Source organism: Canis lupus, chromosome 21 (assembly GCF_048164855.1).
Source record: "Canis lupus baileyi chromosome 21, mCanLup2.hap1, whole genome shotgun sequence".
NCBI classification, from domain to species: Eukaryota; Metazoa; Chordata; class Mammalia; order Carnivora; family Canidae; genus Canis; species Canis lupus.
In genome coordinates this window covers 17,642,045-17,660,128 of record NC_132858.1, presented here as the reverse complement: position 1 = coordinate 17,660,128, position 18,084 = coordinate 17,642,045, and the positions used below count along the sequence as shown (strand labels likewise).

General features: G+C 53.4%; 1 protein-coding gene across 1 annotated transcript; it reads right to left on the bottom strand.

Moving 5' to 3' along the window:
* Positions 1 to 291: 291 nt before the first annotated feature.
* Positions 292 to 12,040, bottom strand: SMTNL1 (smoothelin like 1). The gene is made up of 8 exons (XM_072790856.1): positions 11,886 to 12,040; positions 7,527 to 8,221; positions 7,143 to 7,275; positions 6,972 to 7,023; positions 5,451 to 5,609; positions 5,135 to 5,249; positions 4,828 to 4,979; positions 292 to 784 (listed from the first exon to the last, which is right to left on the bottom strand). Exons 2-8 carry the CDS (start codon positions 8,217 to 8,219, stop codon positions 640 to 642), a joined length of 1,449 nt encoding a protein of 482 aa, XP_072646957.1. The 5' UTR covers positions 8,220 to 8,221; positions 11,886 to 12,040; the 3' UTR covers positions 292 to 639.
* Between the last annotated feature and the right edge of the window lie 6,044 nt (positions 12,041 to 18,084).

The following is an 18,084-nucleotide window of genomic DNA, read 5'->3' as shown; positions in this document are numbered from 1 at the left end:
AGGCCCTTTGCTCATTTCATTATCTCATTCAACCCTCACAACACCTCCTATTTTCCCTATTCACATGGTAAACTGAGGCTCAGAGAGGTTAACTCATTGGCCCAACGTCACATAGCTGCTTAGCCATGGGACCCGGGCCATTGTCCTTTCCTGAATGTCTGTCCTGACTGTGAGAAGATTGAGTTGGGTGAGGAGCCCCAGTGGCCGGGGTTTATCATTCCAGAGTGAGTGAGGTTCCTGGGTGGAGGATGGAGGTGCACTGAGGGGCCAGACAGGGTTTTATAAAAGTACTTTATTTATTTATTTATTTATTTATTTATTTATTTTTAAGGATTTTATTTATCTATTCATGAGAGACACAGAGAGAGAGAGAGGCAGAGACATAGGCAGAGGGAGATGCAGGCTCCCTGCAGGGAGCCCAACGTGGGACTCAATCCCATTGTGACATGGAATCACAGCCTGAGCCAAAGGCAGGTGTGCAACCACTGAGTCCCCCAAGTGACCCCATAAAAGTACTTTTAATGCATTTAAGACTCCGGTGCCACCTGCCCTTGTTCCAGCCCCAGCTCCGCTGCCTCCTGTCCACGGCTGCTCAGCTGGACACCCTGCCCACCTCCACCCACAGGGCCAGCCAGCTCTTCATTTCTTCTTGGTCTTCACCAGTCCTTTCTGCACAAGGCTGCGGTACAGCTCCTGAATGTAGGTGTAGACACACTTGGAGTCGGGCACTGCCAGCCGCACCATGTCGTCCACCTCCAGCAGCTGGGCGCAGTCGGCCAGTTTCCTGAGGGGCAGAGGTGGGGTGGCTGAGCAGTAGAGCCAAAGCTGAAGGATGTGGGAGCCAGGGGAAGGGGGGCGGGGGGACGGCCCAAGGGTGAAACCCACTGAATCGTGTTTGTTAGAGCCGAGAGGTCGTCTAGGTCAACCGGCCCACTGTACAGATGAGGTAACTGAGCCCCCGACAGTCCAAACTCCAGAGCAGCTTGGTCTGACCCCAAAGCCCGAGTTGTGAGTGCACCGTGTGTCCTCATGTGGGAGGGGGACCCCTGGTTTCTAAGTCTAGATCAACCCACCCCTCCCATGTGCTCGTCCCATCTGCCCTCCGGAAGGCCAGCCCACCCCCCTCGGGGGGTGGTTAGAGGATGGAGCTCCAATCCTGGCTGGAGGGCAGCTTGCAGCTGCACCATCTCCAAAGTCAGCAGATGCACGGTCTCCATCCTTCATTCAGTCTCTGCCTCTTTATCGAGGACCTACTATGTGCCAGTCACTCTCTGAGGGGATTCAGCACCACACAAAACCAAAAGTGCCCCACTCTCAGATTAGTGACATTCTCATAGTGGAAGATAGGCAGTAATCAAACGTGCTATGGATGGTATATCAGGTGGCAAGAGGTGCTAGGGAGAAAAGTAAGGCATGGAAGGGAGAAAGGGTGTCCCTGTGTTAAGGGGCATTTTCTAGCAGAGAGCTCAAGGAAGACCTCTTAGAAAGAGTGAATCATGTACGTGTCTAGGGGAAGAGGATTCCAGATGGAAGAAACAGCATGTGCAAAGGTCCTGAGGCAGGATTGCTTGGTGTGTGTGAGGAACATGGAATTCAGCAGCCAGTTCTGTTTTGGTAACTTCCCAGCTGCTCTTCGGGGCCGCGTGCTGCTCCTGGCTCTGCCGAGGCCCATAACCCGAGCAAACCACTGTCGGGCCTTGCCACCACATGCCAGGTGCTTTATCACCTTCTTGCCCTTGAGTGGTCTCGTTTACGTCTATCCTCTGTCCTAACGAGTGGAAGAGGAGCTGGAGACTCAGAGCACTTTGGTGATGTCCTCACAGCTGGGACTCAATCCCAGGCCTGCCTCTGGGGTCCTTGCCCCAAAGCAGGGCCTCCCAGCCTGTCAAACTTCAACGGGTGCCTGGCAGTAGGAGGGTCCAGGGTTCTGGCGGAAACCCTGTCTCGGAGCAGAGACAGCTGGGCTGAAACCCGCGCTGGACTGGCCTGAGAGCCGGGGGAGGGCACACGCTGGAGGATCCCCAAGGACGGGACGCGCTGGCCGCAGCCAGTGTGCTGATTTCTGCTGCTGGGGGTCAGGGTGCTGTCGCCCTACACGGGAGCAGCTTCCCTACCCCGGGCCCGAGGGGCAGGGCCGGGCTCCTCTGGCAGCACGGCTGACCGAGCCCACCGAGGGGCGAGTGCTGTGCTCCCACCTCCCAGGATTCCGTGGGAATCAGGTGGGCTCGAGAACAGGGGCAGAGGGGGTGATGGCCGTGGCAGGGGCCTCCTTACTTTGCACACGTTATCTTCACATAAAACCCGAAGAGAAGGGAAGTGGCTGCCAAGAGTCCCAGAGCCAGGGAGGAGGGGCAAGACACAAATCCAGCAGGTCAGCCCCTCCATCCTGCACCATCCTGCACCACTTGCGTCCCTACCCGCCTCCTTCCCTTTCACTGCCGCCCCAGGCCTCCTGGCAGCCTGTTGTCACCCAATGATCCGTTTTGCCTGCACAAGGCTCGGCCTGGCTTGGGACCACGGCAGGGCAGCTGTGGGAGGCCGGGGACACTCAGTTCCCACTGCTCACTTAGAGTGCTCAGCGCCCGCTGGGAGTCCCACTTCTGTGCCACGGCTCTGCCAGGACCCTCCTGGGGGAGCCTGGGGTGTCGAGGGACCTCACTACTCGTAGCCGCCAAGAGGACAGAATGAGATGCCCCGAGGAAAGCCCTTAGCAGGAGGCCCGGCACCTAATGACCCATGGTTCGTGGGGCTTGTCATCATCGTTAAAGGTGTTTCTGAACCCAGAGCAGGACAAGGCCCTCCTGACCCCCTCGGCTGCCCACCCCAGGGCATTCACTTCATCCCGTGGTGGGAAAATGTGAAACTGGAAGGAATCTTCTGGAATAGCAAGCCTGGTGGTTTTCTAATTGCATCCGTGGTGCCCTAGGGCCCCGTGCATGTGCCTCAGGGAACGTGTTGGGAAGGGTGTTGGGCGCTGAGCTGGTGCGCTCCAGGAACCACCCCCAGCCTAGAATGGTTCCCTTTTGAGGGGTGACACTGATAGCCCATGAACTCCAAGCTGGGGAGTGAAGACAAGGAAGCGACAGAAAGTGGAAAATTGTGAGGTTAATGGATTAGAAGACCCCACAGGGTAAAAAAAAATCGCTTGGAGCGGGGGTGCTGACCTAAGTGAGTTAGAGGAGAGGGGTGGGGACAGGGAGAGAGCTCACGGTCTGAAGCCAGGATTTTAAAGGCGGTACAATTATTGGCAAAACCTCTAGGTCATAACCATGAGCAGGTGGCTGAGGAGAAGAGCGATCAGCTCAAATGACCAAAAGGCCAGTGGGTTGTAATGATTCCTCTTAACGGGTCACTTCGTCCAATGTCATCCAGGCTGCGGACAATTACCATTTGGGTTAGGACACGCTTTGCGCCCGCTGTGCCAGTTTCATCACGTACGAGTTAGAGCCACGAACGTCAAGCTCTACAAATGAGCTAATGTTTGAAGCAATATCTATGTTGCATAAGAAAAGTGTGATTTGGTTAAAGTTCTAAAAAAATAAAAATGAAAAGGCCCCCCTGTAATCTGTTTTACACATCGAGCATTCACTTAATCGTTCGCTTGAGGAATCTGCTGAAAAAGAACCCACCGCAAAGCACGGCTCTGCTCTGCACCTCTCGTTTTGCCCATGGGGGACGCGCAGGCCCAGAGAGGGGAACGTTGCTACCCTAGGCTTCCTCGCAGGTCGGTGGCCAGGCCTGGGCTAGACTGGAGGGCTCAGCGTTCCAGCCCAAAGTGTTGCTGATGTCCCCAGTGACTCACTCCCCGTTCCAGGCCTTTGGAGGTGCACTCATCTGTCCCCTGGGGGCATCAGAGTTGACCCCACTGGCAGCATCCTATGCATTGTCCATTTCTACCAGGTGGCTCAGGAGCCTCTCCCTGGGCTGGAGAGAAGGGGTGCTCCTTGGCATGTGCTCCTTGGGAGCCCTAAGGCCATCAGGGTGCAATCAGGCCTCCCCAATCAGTAGACAGAGGCCTCTCGCTGAGGCCGGCTCCGGTGCTTTGGTGGTGGGAGCACCTGCTCCCACCTGCCAGGTCTTTCCCTCTCAGGTTCCTCCTTGGGCCGCGCTGTTCCTCACACTCATCTTGCTTTTACAGCCACCCCTGTCTCCATCCCACCACCACCCCTGGCATCCAGCCCTGTGAGCCTCAGCAATAAATCCCCTTCCAGATTCCAAGGGGGTTAATAATGATCATAAAAACAGTGCTACCCTCCATCATCACAGAGGAACAACCACTAAGATTCTCTTTCTGGAGCTTTTGCTATGATAGTGACTTCACCTAATTATTTACTTACTTCTCACCTGCGGAAGAGGAAACGTCATGCCCATTTTAAAGATCAGAATGCAAAGGCTCAGAGAGGTCCCAGAGCCTGTTCAAAATCACACAGCTAAGAAATGGCCGAGTCAAATCCCCAATTTGCCCATGGGCCCAAATCCCGGTCACCACCCTGTTTAATGGCCCCAAATCCCGGTCACCACCCTGTTTAATGGCAGGCCTGCCTCTTCTCTCTTTCTTACCCTGCCTGCATTTCCTTTAGGGCACCTCCCCGAGCCCCCCATTACACTTCACACGGGGGTGTGTGTTTATGACCCGCCTTGCCCTGTAGACACATGAGACTTTGCCGGGTTCACCCACTGCCGTATCCTGGCGATCCAAAAGTGTCTGCTGGACTCCCGAACGTGTGGCCGTCTGACCACCCCACTAGCCGCCCCCCACGAGCCCAGCTGCGCCCTGGCGGCCCCGAGCTCCACCCCCCGAGGCTGCTGTCTGTGGCTGAGGCTTACTCTGCTGTGGAGAAGGCCAGGGTGAAGTTGTGGCGGCGCTGCGTGGGCTCCAGGGCAGCATAGTCAAAGGCATCAGGGAAGAACTTGTGGATGAGGGCGCAGAAGGCCATGCCGCTGCTCCAGCTGGAGGAGAAGTTCTGGATGTCCACGTGCTGCAGGAGAGCGGGCCCAGGGCAGGCCTCGGTGAGCCTCCGGCCGGACGGCCTGGATGCATCGCTCTGGGGCTTTGTGCCACTCAGACCCTCCCTGGCCCTGCCGCCCTGGGAAGGGTCCCCTGCTCCGCTCCGGCCACCTGCTCCATGCTTACCTCGTAGTTTCTGGTCATGGCCCGGCACCACTCCAAGAGCATGTTCTTGACACCGCCAATGGCTGCTCCCGCTGCCTTAGTGTTTCGGAACAGGGCCGTGGGGCCTGAGGCTGCCCTGCAAGGGGAGGGATGAACACAGCCAGACCAGACAGGTGACAGGCCACAGGGGGCCCCATCAAGGAGGATCCCCAGCCCCAGACATCAGTCTTCCCTACCTTGGCCTGGGCTGTTCCCAGGCCCTCGGGCCCTCAGGCCTCCCCACCCCACCAACCAGCCCACGGTTCCTGGGGAAGGCCCAGCCCAGCCAGCACCCTACCCGCCAAACTTGTCCACGATGGCTTTGCGGTTCTGTGCACGGGGCCCCCGGGGCCGGGCAGGGGCTGACACCCTGCGTTCTGGTGCCTTCTCTTTCTTCTTCTCCTGGGAGGCAGGGGGCTCTGTGGGACTCTGGGGCGCATCGCTAGGTGAAGACTCACTATGGAGGAGGTTCAGAGCAGTGTGAGAGGGGCTGGGAGCAGCCCCTACAGGGCACGGGGAGGGGGCAGGGGCAGGGGGCAGGGGGCTGGCTAGGGTGGGAGCTCCCTGCGGTCTAAAGAGGCATACGAAGTTGTGGCCCCCACTCCCGGCACACATTTCCTCTGTGCCCAGCACTGGGAGGAGCTGGAGGCGGAAGAAGGGGCTCAGTCTAGCTTTGGGGAGCGTGTGGTCTGCTGAGATGTGTGGGCAGAGCTAAGACAAGTCTGAGGTCTGGCCCGAGTTTGAATCCTGGCTTTGCCTCTTATTTGCTGTGTCATGACACTTCTCTGAGCCTCAGCCCCCTCATCTGTGAACTGAGGACAAGAGCAGCTACCTGACAAGGTGGCTCTAGGACTTGAGAAGGAAGGGGCGTGGAGAGCACCCAACTGTGTCTGCCATGTAACCGGCCACGTGCTCAGTGAACATTGACCTGTTATCTTTCCCTAAGAAAGTGGCACAGAGGGCATGTGGGTGGCTCAGTCGGTTAGGCCTCTGCCTTGGGCTGGGGTCATGATCTCAAGGTCCTGGGGTCAAGCCTGCTCCACGGGGAGCCTGCTACTCCTTCTCCCTCGGCCTCTCCTCTCTGCTGCTGCACTCTCTCCCTCAAATAAATAAATAAATAAAATCTTAAAAAAGAAAGCAAGTGGCACGGAGGTGAATTTCAGGTCAAAATAGGTTGATTCTTCCAATGAGTTAAGTTATGTAATGGCAAGAGAAGTCTCTCACTTTACCCAGCACCCACCAGGTACCACGCACTGTGTTAAGCACTTTATACCATTTTTAAAAATTGATCTCTATGCCCAGCGTGGGGCTCAAACTCATGACCCTGAGATCAAGAGTCACACACTCTACCCACCGAGCCAGCCGGGCACCCAAGCACCTTCCATATTTTATGTCATGGAAGCCTCACAATGATCCTACGAGGTAGGGACAGTTACAGAAGAGGAGAATAGTGACACGACCAAGGTCACACAGTGTTAAGTGGCAGAGTCATTGTCTGAACTCAGGGTCTCTGCTCATGCTCTGTGGGTAGTGATGGCACCACGGAAACAGGCCAAGCCACAAGATGAGGTGCCCCGTGACGATCTGCCAAGGATGCTGAGGAGGAGGCGTTAGCAGTGGAGAGGGAGCGGGCCAGGTATGCCTCCTGCTCCCTTTGCTCCCATCCTCCGGCTCCTTGGGTTTCCTGGGCTCTGCCCTGGGATGGAGGCTGAATGCCAGGAGTCCTGGAAAGTCTCAAGGTCAGGTCCAGGCAATGGTGGACTTTGAAGGGAGCATGTGGGCAAGGCAGTGGGGACTAGGGCCCAGAATTTGACATTACCTGGCTGAAGGACTGGTCTCTCCGGAAGCTGCCGCATCTGGACCCACCCCGTCTGGAGGAGGGAACGGGAAGGATGGAGGGAGGCTGGAGCAACCATGATGAGCTGCCTGCACACCCCCTCAGGGCAGCCCCTGCAGCACCCCATCCCCACCGGCCCCTGGACTCACTCACCCGGGCTGAGGCCGCTGCCCTCCTCCGTGGGGCTCTCGAGCCATTCCTCAGGGGAGCTGGGGACCGCTCCTGCGCCCTCCTCCGACTCTCTCTCCACGCCCTGGTCCTGCTCTTCCTTGGGGCCACCTGGCTCCTGGAATGAACATGATCTGTGTGGGCTCATGGTCCCACAGACACCTGCCCAAGGCTTTGGGGGGACCTCAGGGAGATCTGGAAGGCAGCCCGGGCTCACACGGCTGCACCCCCAGCCCGGCTCTTGATGTCATTGGGAAGACTGGACTTGCCCAAAGGAATACAGTGGGGGCGAGGGGCTTACTTCCTGGGGTACCGGGGACTCCAGAATGCTGTGGGGGCCTCCTCCCTCCTCCCCTTTGCCTCACTCACTGCCTCCTCCATCGCATCAGCCTCCCGAGGTTCAACCTCGGCCTCTGCCTCCACAGCAGCCTTGGTCTGTGCATCTGACCCAGCCTCCGGGGCACCAGCTTTCTCCTGGGCTTCAGCCGTGGGCTCCTCGGTCTTGTCGCTCTTCTCCTGAGAGGCTGTTGTGGCCTCCTCCTTCCCGTCAGCCTCCCTGGCTCCGGTCTTGGCCTCCTGCTCCCCAGCAGCCTGCGTGGGCTCAGCCTTGGCCTCATCATTCACACGGGCTTCCTCCTGAGATTCAGGCTTGGCCTCCTTCTCGTCAGCTTGCTGCTTCCCAGAGGCCAGCGTGGTCCCCAGGGCTTCCTCAGCCTCCTTGGGGCCAGGCTGGGTCTCTTCCTTCCCATCAGTCATCTCCTGAGGAGCCACTGTGCTCTCTTCCTTCCCGCCATCTTCCTTGTGCAGTTCAGCCTCCACTTTGGCTGCCACCTTGACCTCATCCAACCCGTTTGCTTCCCCCTGAAGTTCAGGTGATGTGCCGTCCTCAGCTGCTGCTCTTTCCTGCTTTCCTGCTCCAACTGGAGGTGTCTCTTTGACTGTTGGCTCCACTGAGCCTTTGGCCTCTTCTGCAGAGGCTCCACCTCCCAGTGTTTCCGGGGCCTCTGTGTTTGGGGAGACGGTGGTGCCATCCTCAGTGGGCTTCCCTTCCTTCTGCTCCATCTCTGGAAAGTGGGGACAAGCAAACCTGGTCATGCCCCCTCCCTGCATCAAGTGAAGACTCCTCCCTCACAGAGTGCTGGCCCCAGAGGGTGGGGGGATGAGGGGGGCTGGAGTCCTGCTGTTCAGTCCTGGGTCCCTCACCGTTTGGACATGTGACCTGAGCATCCACTTTCCCTGCAGTAAAATGAAGGGGTGCAGCGCTACTTCCCCCAGGGTGAGGTGTTGGGCCAAGTTGACTTGACATTAGATGGTGTTCAGGCTGTGGCTTGGGCTCTAAAGAACATTAGATCACATAATGCCTTTTCAATGATTTTGCCTCTTTCTGATTATGCCAATGAGATGGTTACAATGTGATCCTGCCATCCGGAAACAATTGCCCTTCTCCCCTTTTAATGGAGGTAGCTAGGGGTGCCTGGGTGGCTCAGAGGTTGAGTGTCTGCCTTCGGCTCAGGGCGTGATCCCAGTCCAGGGATCGAGTCCCACATCGGGCTCCCTGCAGGGAGCCTGCTTCTCCCTCTCTCTGTGTGTCTCTCATGAATAACTAAATAAAATCTTAATGGAGGTAGCTAGCCTCAGGCCCGGAGCCCAAAGCAGGCGGGAGTATCTAGAGAGAATCTAATGCACTGCTTTGTTTCCGTTGTATTTATTTTTACAGTTACTTTCTATTTCTGGCCCCTGATAATTGACTTTCCATTTCTAATGGTGATATAAACCTTCTTTTAAAAATGTATTCATCGGGTTTAAAAATAAGTTAACTCAAAGGAAGACATTCACCAAAGCGGAGCACAGGTGGTACAGATGTGCCTCAATCCCGGGGGTGGCGTAAAAATGCCTGCAATTTGGGAACCCCTGGGCCAGCTGCTCTCTGGGCCTCTGTCAGCCCCGCCAGCTGCCGCGGCTCCATCTGTGGTTCTCAGGAAAGGTGGGCCTGGACCTGGAAGAGTTTATTCGGGGGAAGAATAGAAACGTACTCTCGTTAACCTCTGCCAGAGAAATCTGACCCTCTAACTGCCAGGGTGAGGCGGGGAGAGGGAGATTAATGTACCTTGACACGAGCTCTCCTATTCGAGTACTGTATATACTGTAGGATCTAGAAAAACAGGTGGGTGGGGGGACGGGGCCAGCTCCCTCATCCCCCTGCTCTTCTTGGGTATCTGTTTACAAAGAAAACAATCCTCAAATAGTGTTCAGGGCATGACTCAGGCAGTAAGAGTAGTAGGTACTCCTGTCACTGGCTAAAAATACCTCCTGCCCTCTGCCATCACTCTGGGTGGTGGCACCCGGGGCACCTGAGCAATTGGGGCAGAGGCAGGACGATGGGCGGGCTGGTGGCATGCCCCTCAGGGCAGGGCCCGGGGAGTCCCTGGAGTCAGTGCTCCCAGGATTTCCGAGGAAGCAGGCTGGGATGTGCAAAGACGTCCTCCAACTGCACCCCTCCTGCCAGAGCCCCTTCACGGTTCAGCAGCCCCAGCAGTGTATTAGGCGGGAGCTGGCTTGACCCCCAACTCCTAGCCACTCACTCTGAGGCCTGAGCAGACCCGTGGCTTCCCGAATCCTCAGGCTCCACTGACAATGACAGGACTGGTCTAGATCAGGTTTATCCAAACTCTTCTGCAGAAAACTAGGGTCTCCCAAGACATTAATAGGAGCTGGGGTGAGGGGAGGGATGTATTCTCTGGCTGAGGCTGTTCCAGCAACAGCCTACTCTCCACCCCTTGAGAGACACACAACTTTGTTGGCACGTAAGTGGGTTTCAGATACTCCACAGTAAAAGAAGCCTTCACTTGGCTTAGCTTTGTTTAACTCACTGTTCCCCGAAACTATTTGATCATGGATTTGCTTTTTCTTGCTTTATTTTCTTTTTGCTCTGCTTTTCCTGAGACACCTCGACTGCCATCTGGAACCGTGCCCTGGTTCTCAGAGGAAAGTGTGGCAAGTGCTGGCCTGAGTGATCCGCACAACCCCTCCCTGCCCTGTGCTCTTGTTTGGAAGGTGATGTGGAGCAGTGGCGAGAACCATCAGTTCTGGAGTCTTCCCACCATGAGATCCCAGCTCCCACGGTGCTGACCTTGAGCAAGTTATCCTGTCCTCTCTGGGTTGTGATTTCTGGAGATAAAAATCCCCTTGGATGATTAGGGAAGCCAATGCACAGAAAGTATTTTGAGGCGCACCTGGCATGAATGGAGCATCGGGACTCTATTTTATAATTGCTATTATTTTTAAGTAGGCTCCACGCCCAACATGGGCACATCCTTGAGATCAAGAGTCGCATGCCCTACCTGGAGCCAGCCGGGCACCCCCGAATGGAGCCCTTAGCACAAATCAGCTTGGAAGTTGCAGGTTGGCCTCTGTCTGTTAATGTTGGCCCTGACGGGGTCGTGAGGGCATTTGGTTGGTAAGACAAGGCAAAGAGGACTGAACACCAGTAAGATGACAACAGGCTCCTTTTATGCCTCCAAGTGCGGTGGTGTTTAGCTAAGACTTAGCAGAGCGCTGTAGCCATCCTGCCTTTGTCTACATGCTGCACACTGCAGAGGGTGGGGGGGAGGGAGGGAAGGCAGGTGCACGTGGGCACACACACACACACACACACACACACTCCTCGGCCATCCTGGGTGTTCATCACCTCAGCTTTCCACACCCCCCCAGGCTTGTCCTAGTAGATAAAGAGTGAAGAACCCCAGAGTGTGAGAAGCCAGGAGACCAGCACCTACCCCAACACCAGCGATTCTACGGCAAGTTGCCAGCTTACCCTGCAGTGCCCTGCACATCTCACCCATTTTACAGATTAGGAATTTGAGTCTTGGGGAGTTGAAGTCCCCTAAGTAAAGTCACAGGAAGGTTCGAGGGCCCACCCATACCCAGAATCTGGGGCTCCTGACAACCAAGCTGGCATTTGTGCCAGAGATGCTATGCTGCTCCCACCAGCTCTTCGGCCAGTGTCCCCTTCAGAGGCTCTAGCCCAGGCCCAGGGGCACCCCACTGATGCCCAGGGGCAGCTGGGGGTGGCTGAGGAGGGCAGCTGTCTCTCCACGTGCACGGGAAGCCCTGTCCTCCGGCCCTCCCTCCCTTACCACCTCTACTCCTCCTTCCTTCCCGAGAAGGGGAAGCCTACGGCACCCTATTCTGTCCAAAGCAGCGCTGCACACAGCTCCCCTTCCCTCTCCCTGTCTCTTGGCTGGCTGGGAGAACAAGAACCCAGGAGCTTGAGTTCCAAGCCCTGAATAGTGTAGAGGACGCTTGGTGGTTCTGTTAAGATCCCCCCACCCCCACCCCCAGTCTGTCTTCTGTGCTCCTGACGCTGCCACCATCCCTCATCCCAGCCAGTGACCCTCCCCTGGAGACACCGCTCTCAACTGCTTAGAGTCTGCCTCCTGCCCCAAGGGGACAGAAGTCCCCAGGCCCTCTCTGCCCCTGCCAGGTCCTCCCTGTGGATGGCCACCTGCAGGCTACTCTGTGGGTGATCTCAAGTTGCCCAGCACCCTGGGGCTGGGTCCCTGACTTCTGGTATCCAAAGAGAGCTGACATAGAGGTGGAGAGGATTAGCAGAGGGCCTCGGTCTCCCCAATGCTGGGCCTCCACATGGAGGTTCTGGCCCTTGGAAGGCAGGAGAGGGATGGGCAGCGGGAGGGGCCACTTACAAAGGCGCCCCGGGGCTTCTCCTACCTGCGGGGCCTTGGCCTGGGGTCTCAGAGCTGTCTCCTTCCTGCTGACCGGCCTCACTCCTGGGCTGCCTTTAGCCCCAGCCAGCGGCCTCTAGCCCCCAGCTCTTCCGTCTGCCCGCCTCCACCTCCCTCCCCCCTTCCACTCCACCCCACCCCCACTTCAAGAGCCTTCAGCCGAAGAAGAGCATTGTTTACCGCCCTGTTGGTACAACACTTCCCCTTGGCCTAGGAGGCTCAGATTTCCCGTGAAGATCTGACAGGTGGCACCTTTCAATCACAGCGCGTCTTTCCTGCCCTGACCCCAGCGGTATCCATCCTGTGGCCATCTTTCTTCCCAATGTACCCGCCTGGCCCTGGGGACCCTGAAAACCACCTGCAGGCCCATGTGGGAGATGGTCACCAGCTCTCTGGCCTCGCCTGCCCAGCCGGAGCCCAGGCTAGGCCTCTTCTGCTCCCTTTGCCCCCCTCACCCCATGTTCCTTTAAATAGTCCTTTACTCTTCCAAGGACAGAAGCAGCTGCTGAAGGGTGGGCTGCAGAGGGGGTGAACAGGACAGCTGCCAACAGGGGGATGTCTGGGGGCTCACACAGTGCAGAGAGATGTGGAGGGGAGGCGTGAACAGGTGAGGAGGCTCTGGCTCTCGGATGGAACGCTGGGCTTAGCATTCAGAAAATACAAGGGCAGCTGAAGTGACTGGTACCTAGGAGGCTCTGAACAAATTGTCGTACTGAATTGAGATTTTTTTTTAAGATTTTATTTTTAAGTAATCTTTATGTTATGTCCACCATGGGGTTTGAACTCACAACCCTGAGGTCAAGAGTTGTATGCTCTCTACGGGCTGAGTCAGCCAGGTGCCCCTGAATTGAGATTTTGTTCAGAAAAACAAATCTGTATCTTCTTTATGTGTCCTGCGATCTCAGAGAGGTACTACTTTGGGAGAATGTGTGCAGGGGACAACCCCTATCCCTTATGAAGCCTGGGACTCCCCCCAGCTGCCTCCCCTAGTTCCTTCCACTTCAGCCACACTGGCCTCTTTTCTGTTCCTGAAATAAATGGATTCCTTTCCACACTCAAGGCTGTAACCTTTTTGCTTCTGCTCTTTCCAAGACTGTTTCCTTCTCATCCTGCTCTCCGCTCAAACTGTGTTCCCTCAGAGAGGCTTCCGCAGCTTCAGTCCCTCTCCATCATTTCGGCCTGGTTTATTTGCTTCACAATATTTATTGGAATCCAAAGTTAGCTTGTTCATTTCCTTATTACTTGACTCTCACTGGACTCTAAGCTTCACGAAAGCGGAGACTTTTTTTTTTTTTCATGCCCATGGCTATGTGCCCAGGGCCTAGCAAATTGCCTGATTCATATGAGGTTTTATATATATATATATAAATACTATATATCCTGCCTATATATATATATATATATATATATAGTCATGTGGGGGAGAAACAGTCCTGTGGAGCTTAAGGCCCCTCTAAGGATGTTGGCTTTTGCTCTGTGATTGGAAGCCAGTGGAGCCTTTCAGGTTGTGAAGGGACATGATCTAACTTTAGTTTTTGACGAGATGACTCTGGTTGCCGTTTTGAGAATAGACTGAGGGGGGAGCATGAGCTGAGGTAGGGAAACCAGTCAGGGCATTACTGCAGTAACTCAGGTGCAAGATGGTGGTGGCTTGGACCGGATGGTCAGCACTGAAGGTGAGGAGATGTGGTGAGGAATGGTAATAGTGGATGGCAGTGATCAAGACTGTGCCAGCTTTGTCTCCAAGCCACTAGAATGACCCTTCCACTCAAGCCACTGACATTCTTGCTCTGTTATCTCCTGCTCTTCTTAAGGGAGTCCACCTAGGCTGTCTTTGTATTCTCTACGTCTCTCATGAGTGGTCAGGGCCCATATAAGATTCTAGGTGACAACCCTGCATCCTTTCCTTTGGGGTTGAGGTCCCATCCAAGAGGACAATACTGATCCATGGTGAGTAGCAAATACACAACTCCCTTTTGGGAGCCTGGGAGGGTGGGAGGGGTGGAACACGGTAGAGCAAGAGGCCAGAGGCTCAGGACAGAGGTCAACAACTTTAGATGACACATCTGGATTCCAAAGAGATCTTGGAAGCTGGGGCTGTATAAACTGTTGTTGTTGTTGTTTTCATAAGAAGAAACTTAACAGGAATAATTGGAATTCCTACCTATGGGTTCTCAAATCCTCAACCATGTAAGTATAGGAAGGAAGACACAATCTCATAGTAGATAATAGCCATGACATCATCATCAGAAAGAACAATGATTACCTGGGCACTTGGAGGAGCAGGAAAGTGCAGAATTATTCCATAGGAATAAAGTCTCAGGTGTTCAAGATGAATAAGTCTTCAAGATCTGTTATACAACATTGTGCACACAGTTAACAAAACTGTATTGTGCACTTAAAACTTAGTTTAGAGGGTAGATCTCATGTCAGGTGTTCTTGCCACATAAAAAAAGGGGTCCTTTTTTAAAAAAAGATTTTATTTTTAAGTAATCTGTACACTCAGCATGGGGCTCAATCTCACAACCTCAAGATCAAGAGTCACATGCTTCTCCAATTAAGCCAGCCAGGTGTCCCCAAAGAGAGGCCATTTTTTAAAGATTTTATTTATTTATTTATTTATTTATTTGAGGGAGGGAGAGAGAGAGAGAGAGAGAGAGAGAGAATGTGCACAAGCTGTGGGGAGAGGGAGAGGGAGAAGCAGACTCCCCACTGAGCAGGGAGCCTGGCGTGGAGCTTGGTCCCAGGACCCCAGGATCATGACCTGAGCCCAGGGCAGATGCTTAACTGACTGAGCCATCCAATTGCCCCACAAGGGGCCATTTTTGAGAAATTGGGAGAAATTGTATATGTGCATAAGATTATATTAAGAAATTACTATAATTTTGAAAGCATGAAAAAAATGGCATTGTGGAAAAGGACTTTATCTGTTAGAGGTAAAAACAGATGAAAATATGGCTAAATGTTAACTGTTAAAGTCTGGTGATGGGTATGTGGAAATTCAGTATACTGTGCTCTCCACTTTTCTGTATGTTTTTAATTTGCTCTAATAAAAGTCTAAAAATTAAAAGAATGAGAACAATGATTTCTTTTTATTGAGCATCTGCCATGGACTAGGGGCTTTTAGTGCATTTTTTATTTTTCATTTTTGTAAGGATTGTTTTAACTTTTTATTTTGACATAATTGTAGGATTACAGGAAGTTGCATAAATAGTACAGAGAGAGTACTGAAGGTTAAATCTTATATAACTATATGCTATATCAAAGCCAAGATATTGACACTGGAACAATAGTGTGTATAGTTCTATGACATCTTATCACATGTTTAGATTCATATAAACAGGGACCCCGGGGTGGCTCAGCAGTTTAGCACCTGCCTTCCGCCCAGGGCATGATCCTGGAGTCCCAGGATCGAGTCCACGTTGGGCTCCTTGCATGGAGCCTGCTTCTCCCTCTGCCTGTATCTCTGCCTCTCTCTCTTTCTCTGTGTCTCTCATGAGTAAATAAATGAAATCTTAAAAAAAAAAAAAGATTCATATAAATATCTCCACAATCTGGGTGGATAACCATCCCATTGCCACAAAGATCTCCTTTGTTCTACCCCTTTATAGGCACACCTTCCTCCCTCTTCTCACCTGTATGGCTCTAACCCTTGGTAACCATTAATCTCTTTGTCTCTATAATTTTGTCATTTTGAGAATATTATTTAAATGGAATTATATAGTATGCTTTCGTAACACCTAATAAAAATCCTTTTTTTTTTCTAATAAAAATCCTATCGAGGAAACAGATTACACTTGTAAGAACTCGTTTTCCCATGCGATTTCTTTTTTCTTTTAAAGATTTCATTTATTTATTCATGAGAGGCAAGGTCATAGGCAGAGGGAGAAGCAGGCTCCTTGCAAGGAGTCCAACGTGGGACTCCATTCCAGGACCCTGGGATCATGCCCTGAGCTGAAGGCAAGCTCAACCGCTGAGCCACCCAGGTGTCCCTCCCATGCAATTATATTCCATAATATGTTGACTATATTATTAAAAGCAAAAACCACTACAACATGTGTCCACTAAAACATACATACAATAGTATTCACAGCAACATTGTCCTAACAGCCCCAAGCTGGAAACAACCCAAAAATCTATCAACAGTGAATGGATAAATTACCTGTGGCTCATTCATACAATCTAACATTAGACAGCAATAAAAAAGAATGAATAATGGTTACACACAACAATGTGGATGAAATCTTAGACACTACATTGAGCTAAAGAAGTCAGGCACAAACCAGCAAATAGTGTATGACTCCATTTACCTGAAGTTCAAGAATAGGCAATAGAAGTCAGAATACTGGTTAACTTTGGGAGAGCCGGTATTGACTGGTCAGGAACATAAGATAACTTTTAAGGGTGTTGGAAATACATTGTATTTTGATCTGAGTGGTGCTTATGAGCATAAATATATATTTAAAAATTAAGCTTAAATTTTATGTATTTTAGTCATTTTCCTGTATAGATGTCATACCTTAATTTTATTGAAAAAAAATTTTTTTAAGTAACCTCTACACCCAAGGTGGGGCTCAAATTCAGGAGGATGGCTGGGTGGGGGGTGGGGGGAGGTTTGGAATCAAGAGTTGAATGCTCTACTAACTGAGCCAGCTAGGGGCCCCTGTTATACCTTAAATTTTTTTTAAAGTGTGTGTCTATGAATTGAGAAATATTTATTTTATTTATTTTTAGTTTTTAACTTTTTTATTTTTAAAGATTTTATTTATTTATTCATGAGAGACACAGAGAGAGGGGGGCAGAAAGAGGAAAGGCAGGGTCCATGCAAGGAGCCTGATGCGGGACTCCATCCCGGAATCTGGGATCAGGCCCTGAGCCAAAGGCAGATGCTCAACCACTGGGCCACCCAGGCGCCCCTATTTTATTATTTTTTTAATATTTTATTTATTTATTCATGAGAGACACACAGAGAGAAAGGCTCCATGCAGGGAGCCCTATGTGGGACTCCATCCGAGGTCTCCAGGATCACACCCTGGGCTGAAGGCGCCGCTAAACCGCTGAGCCACTGGGGCAGACCTATACCTTACTTTTTTTTTCTATACCTTAATTTTAAAAAAGATTTTATCTATTTGAGAGAGAACGCACGCGCTCAAATGTGCACGTGGGGAGAGGCAGAGGAGGGAGAGGGCGAGAATCTCAAGCCCATTCTGCACTGAGCTGGGGGCCAGGGCAGGGCTCTGTCTCATGACCCCGAACCGACCGAGCTACCCAGGCACCTCTAGCTTAATTTTCAAGGATTGGGGCACCGGGTTTGCGAAAGAGGAGTCCTTGGAGGAGACATGAGGGCTGAATTTAGGATCCTGACTTTCTTGGGCAGTGAGGGAAGCATACAGTGACCAGCCATACAGCGTCCGGCCCACCTCCTCCAATGGGCAGCGGACGCTTTGCATCTTGTACACTTTGTTTACTGGGAAATCCCTTGAGAAACAAAAGGATTGGGGGCGGGTTTCTGTGGTGTAGGGGTGCAGATGGAGCAACGCACGCACGGGGTCTGGAGAGAGCAGCTCACAGCCCCTTCCTCCTCCTCGCTCTGATGCACTAGGTTAGCCCCGGCGGCAGCCAACGTTGCTCTTGTTCATCTCTCTGGGCCGGGGCGTCTGGAAGTTGCGCGGACCCGGCTCGTCCTGCGAGCCCGGAGACAGCTTAGCACCTGCGGGCCGCTGCGCTCCCTCCGTCCGGGGAGCTCTGGCTCGCAACCTCGGCTGCACCAAGAAACCGCCCGAGGTCAACTGAAACATTTACTGAAGTCTGCGTCCTGCTCCCAGAGGTTCTGATTTGCTTGGTATGGAGCGAGGCATGGGCATCGGGGCACTGGGAGCGGCCCGGGCGACCGTAACGAGCAGCACAGACACTACGGCCTTGGAGGGCGTCCTTCCTTCTCCGCGCCGCGCCGCGGTCTGTGACCCGCCGTCGAGCCTCGGGGGCTGCGGCCAAGCTTCGCGGAGCCCCGCCCTCCGGCGCCCGCCTACAGACAGTCGCACTGTGACCTCTCCGCCGAAACCCTGGGGACGGCACCGCCAGGCTGCAGGCGCTCTGCACTGCGCCCAAGCCTCTATGGTATTTTGGCGTCCCCTCTAGCCCTTGCAAGTCGCCTTCGGGCACGGCCGGCGGCTCCTCTCTATGGT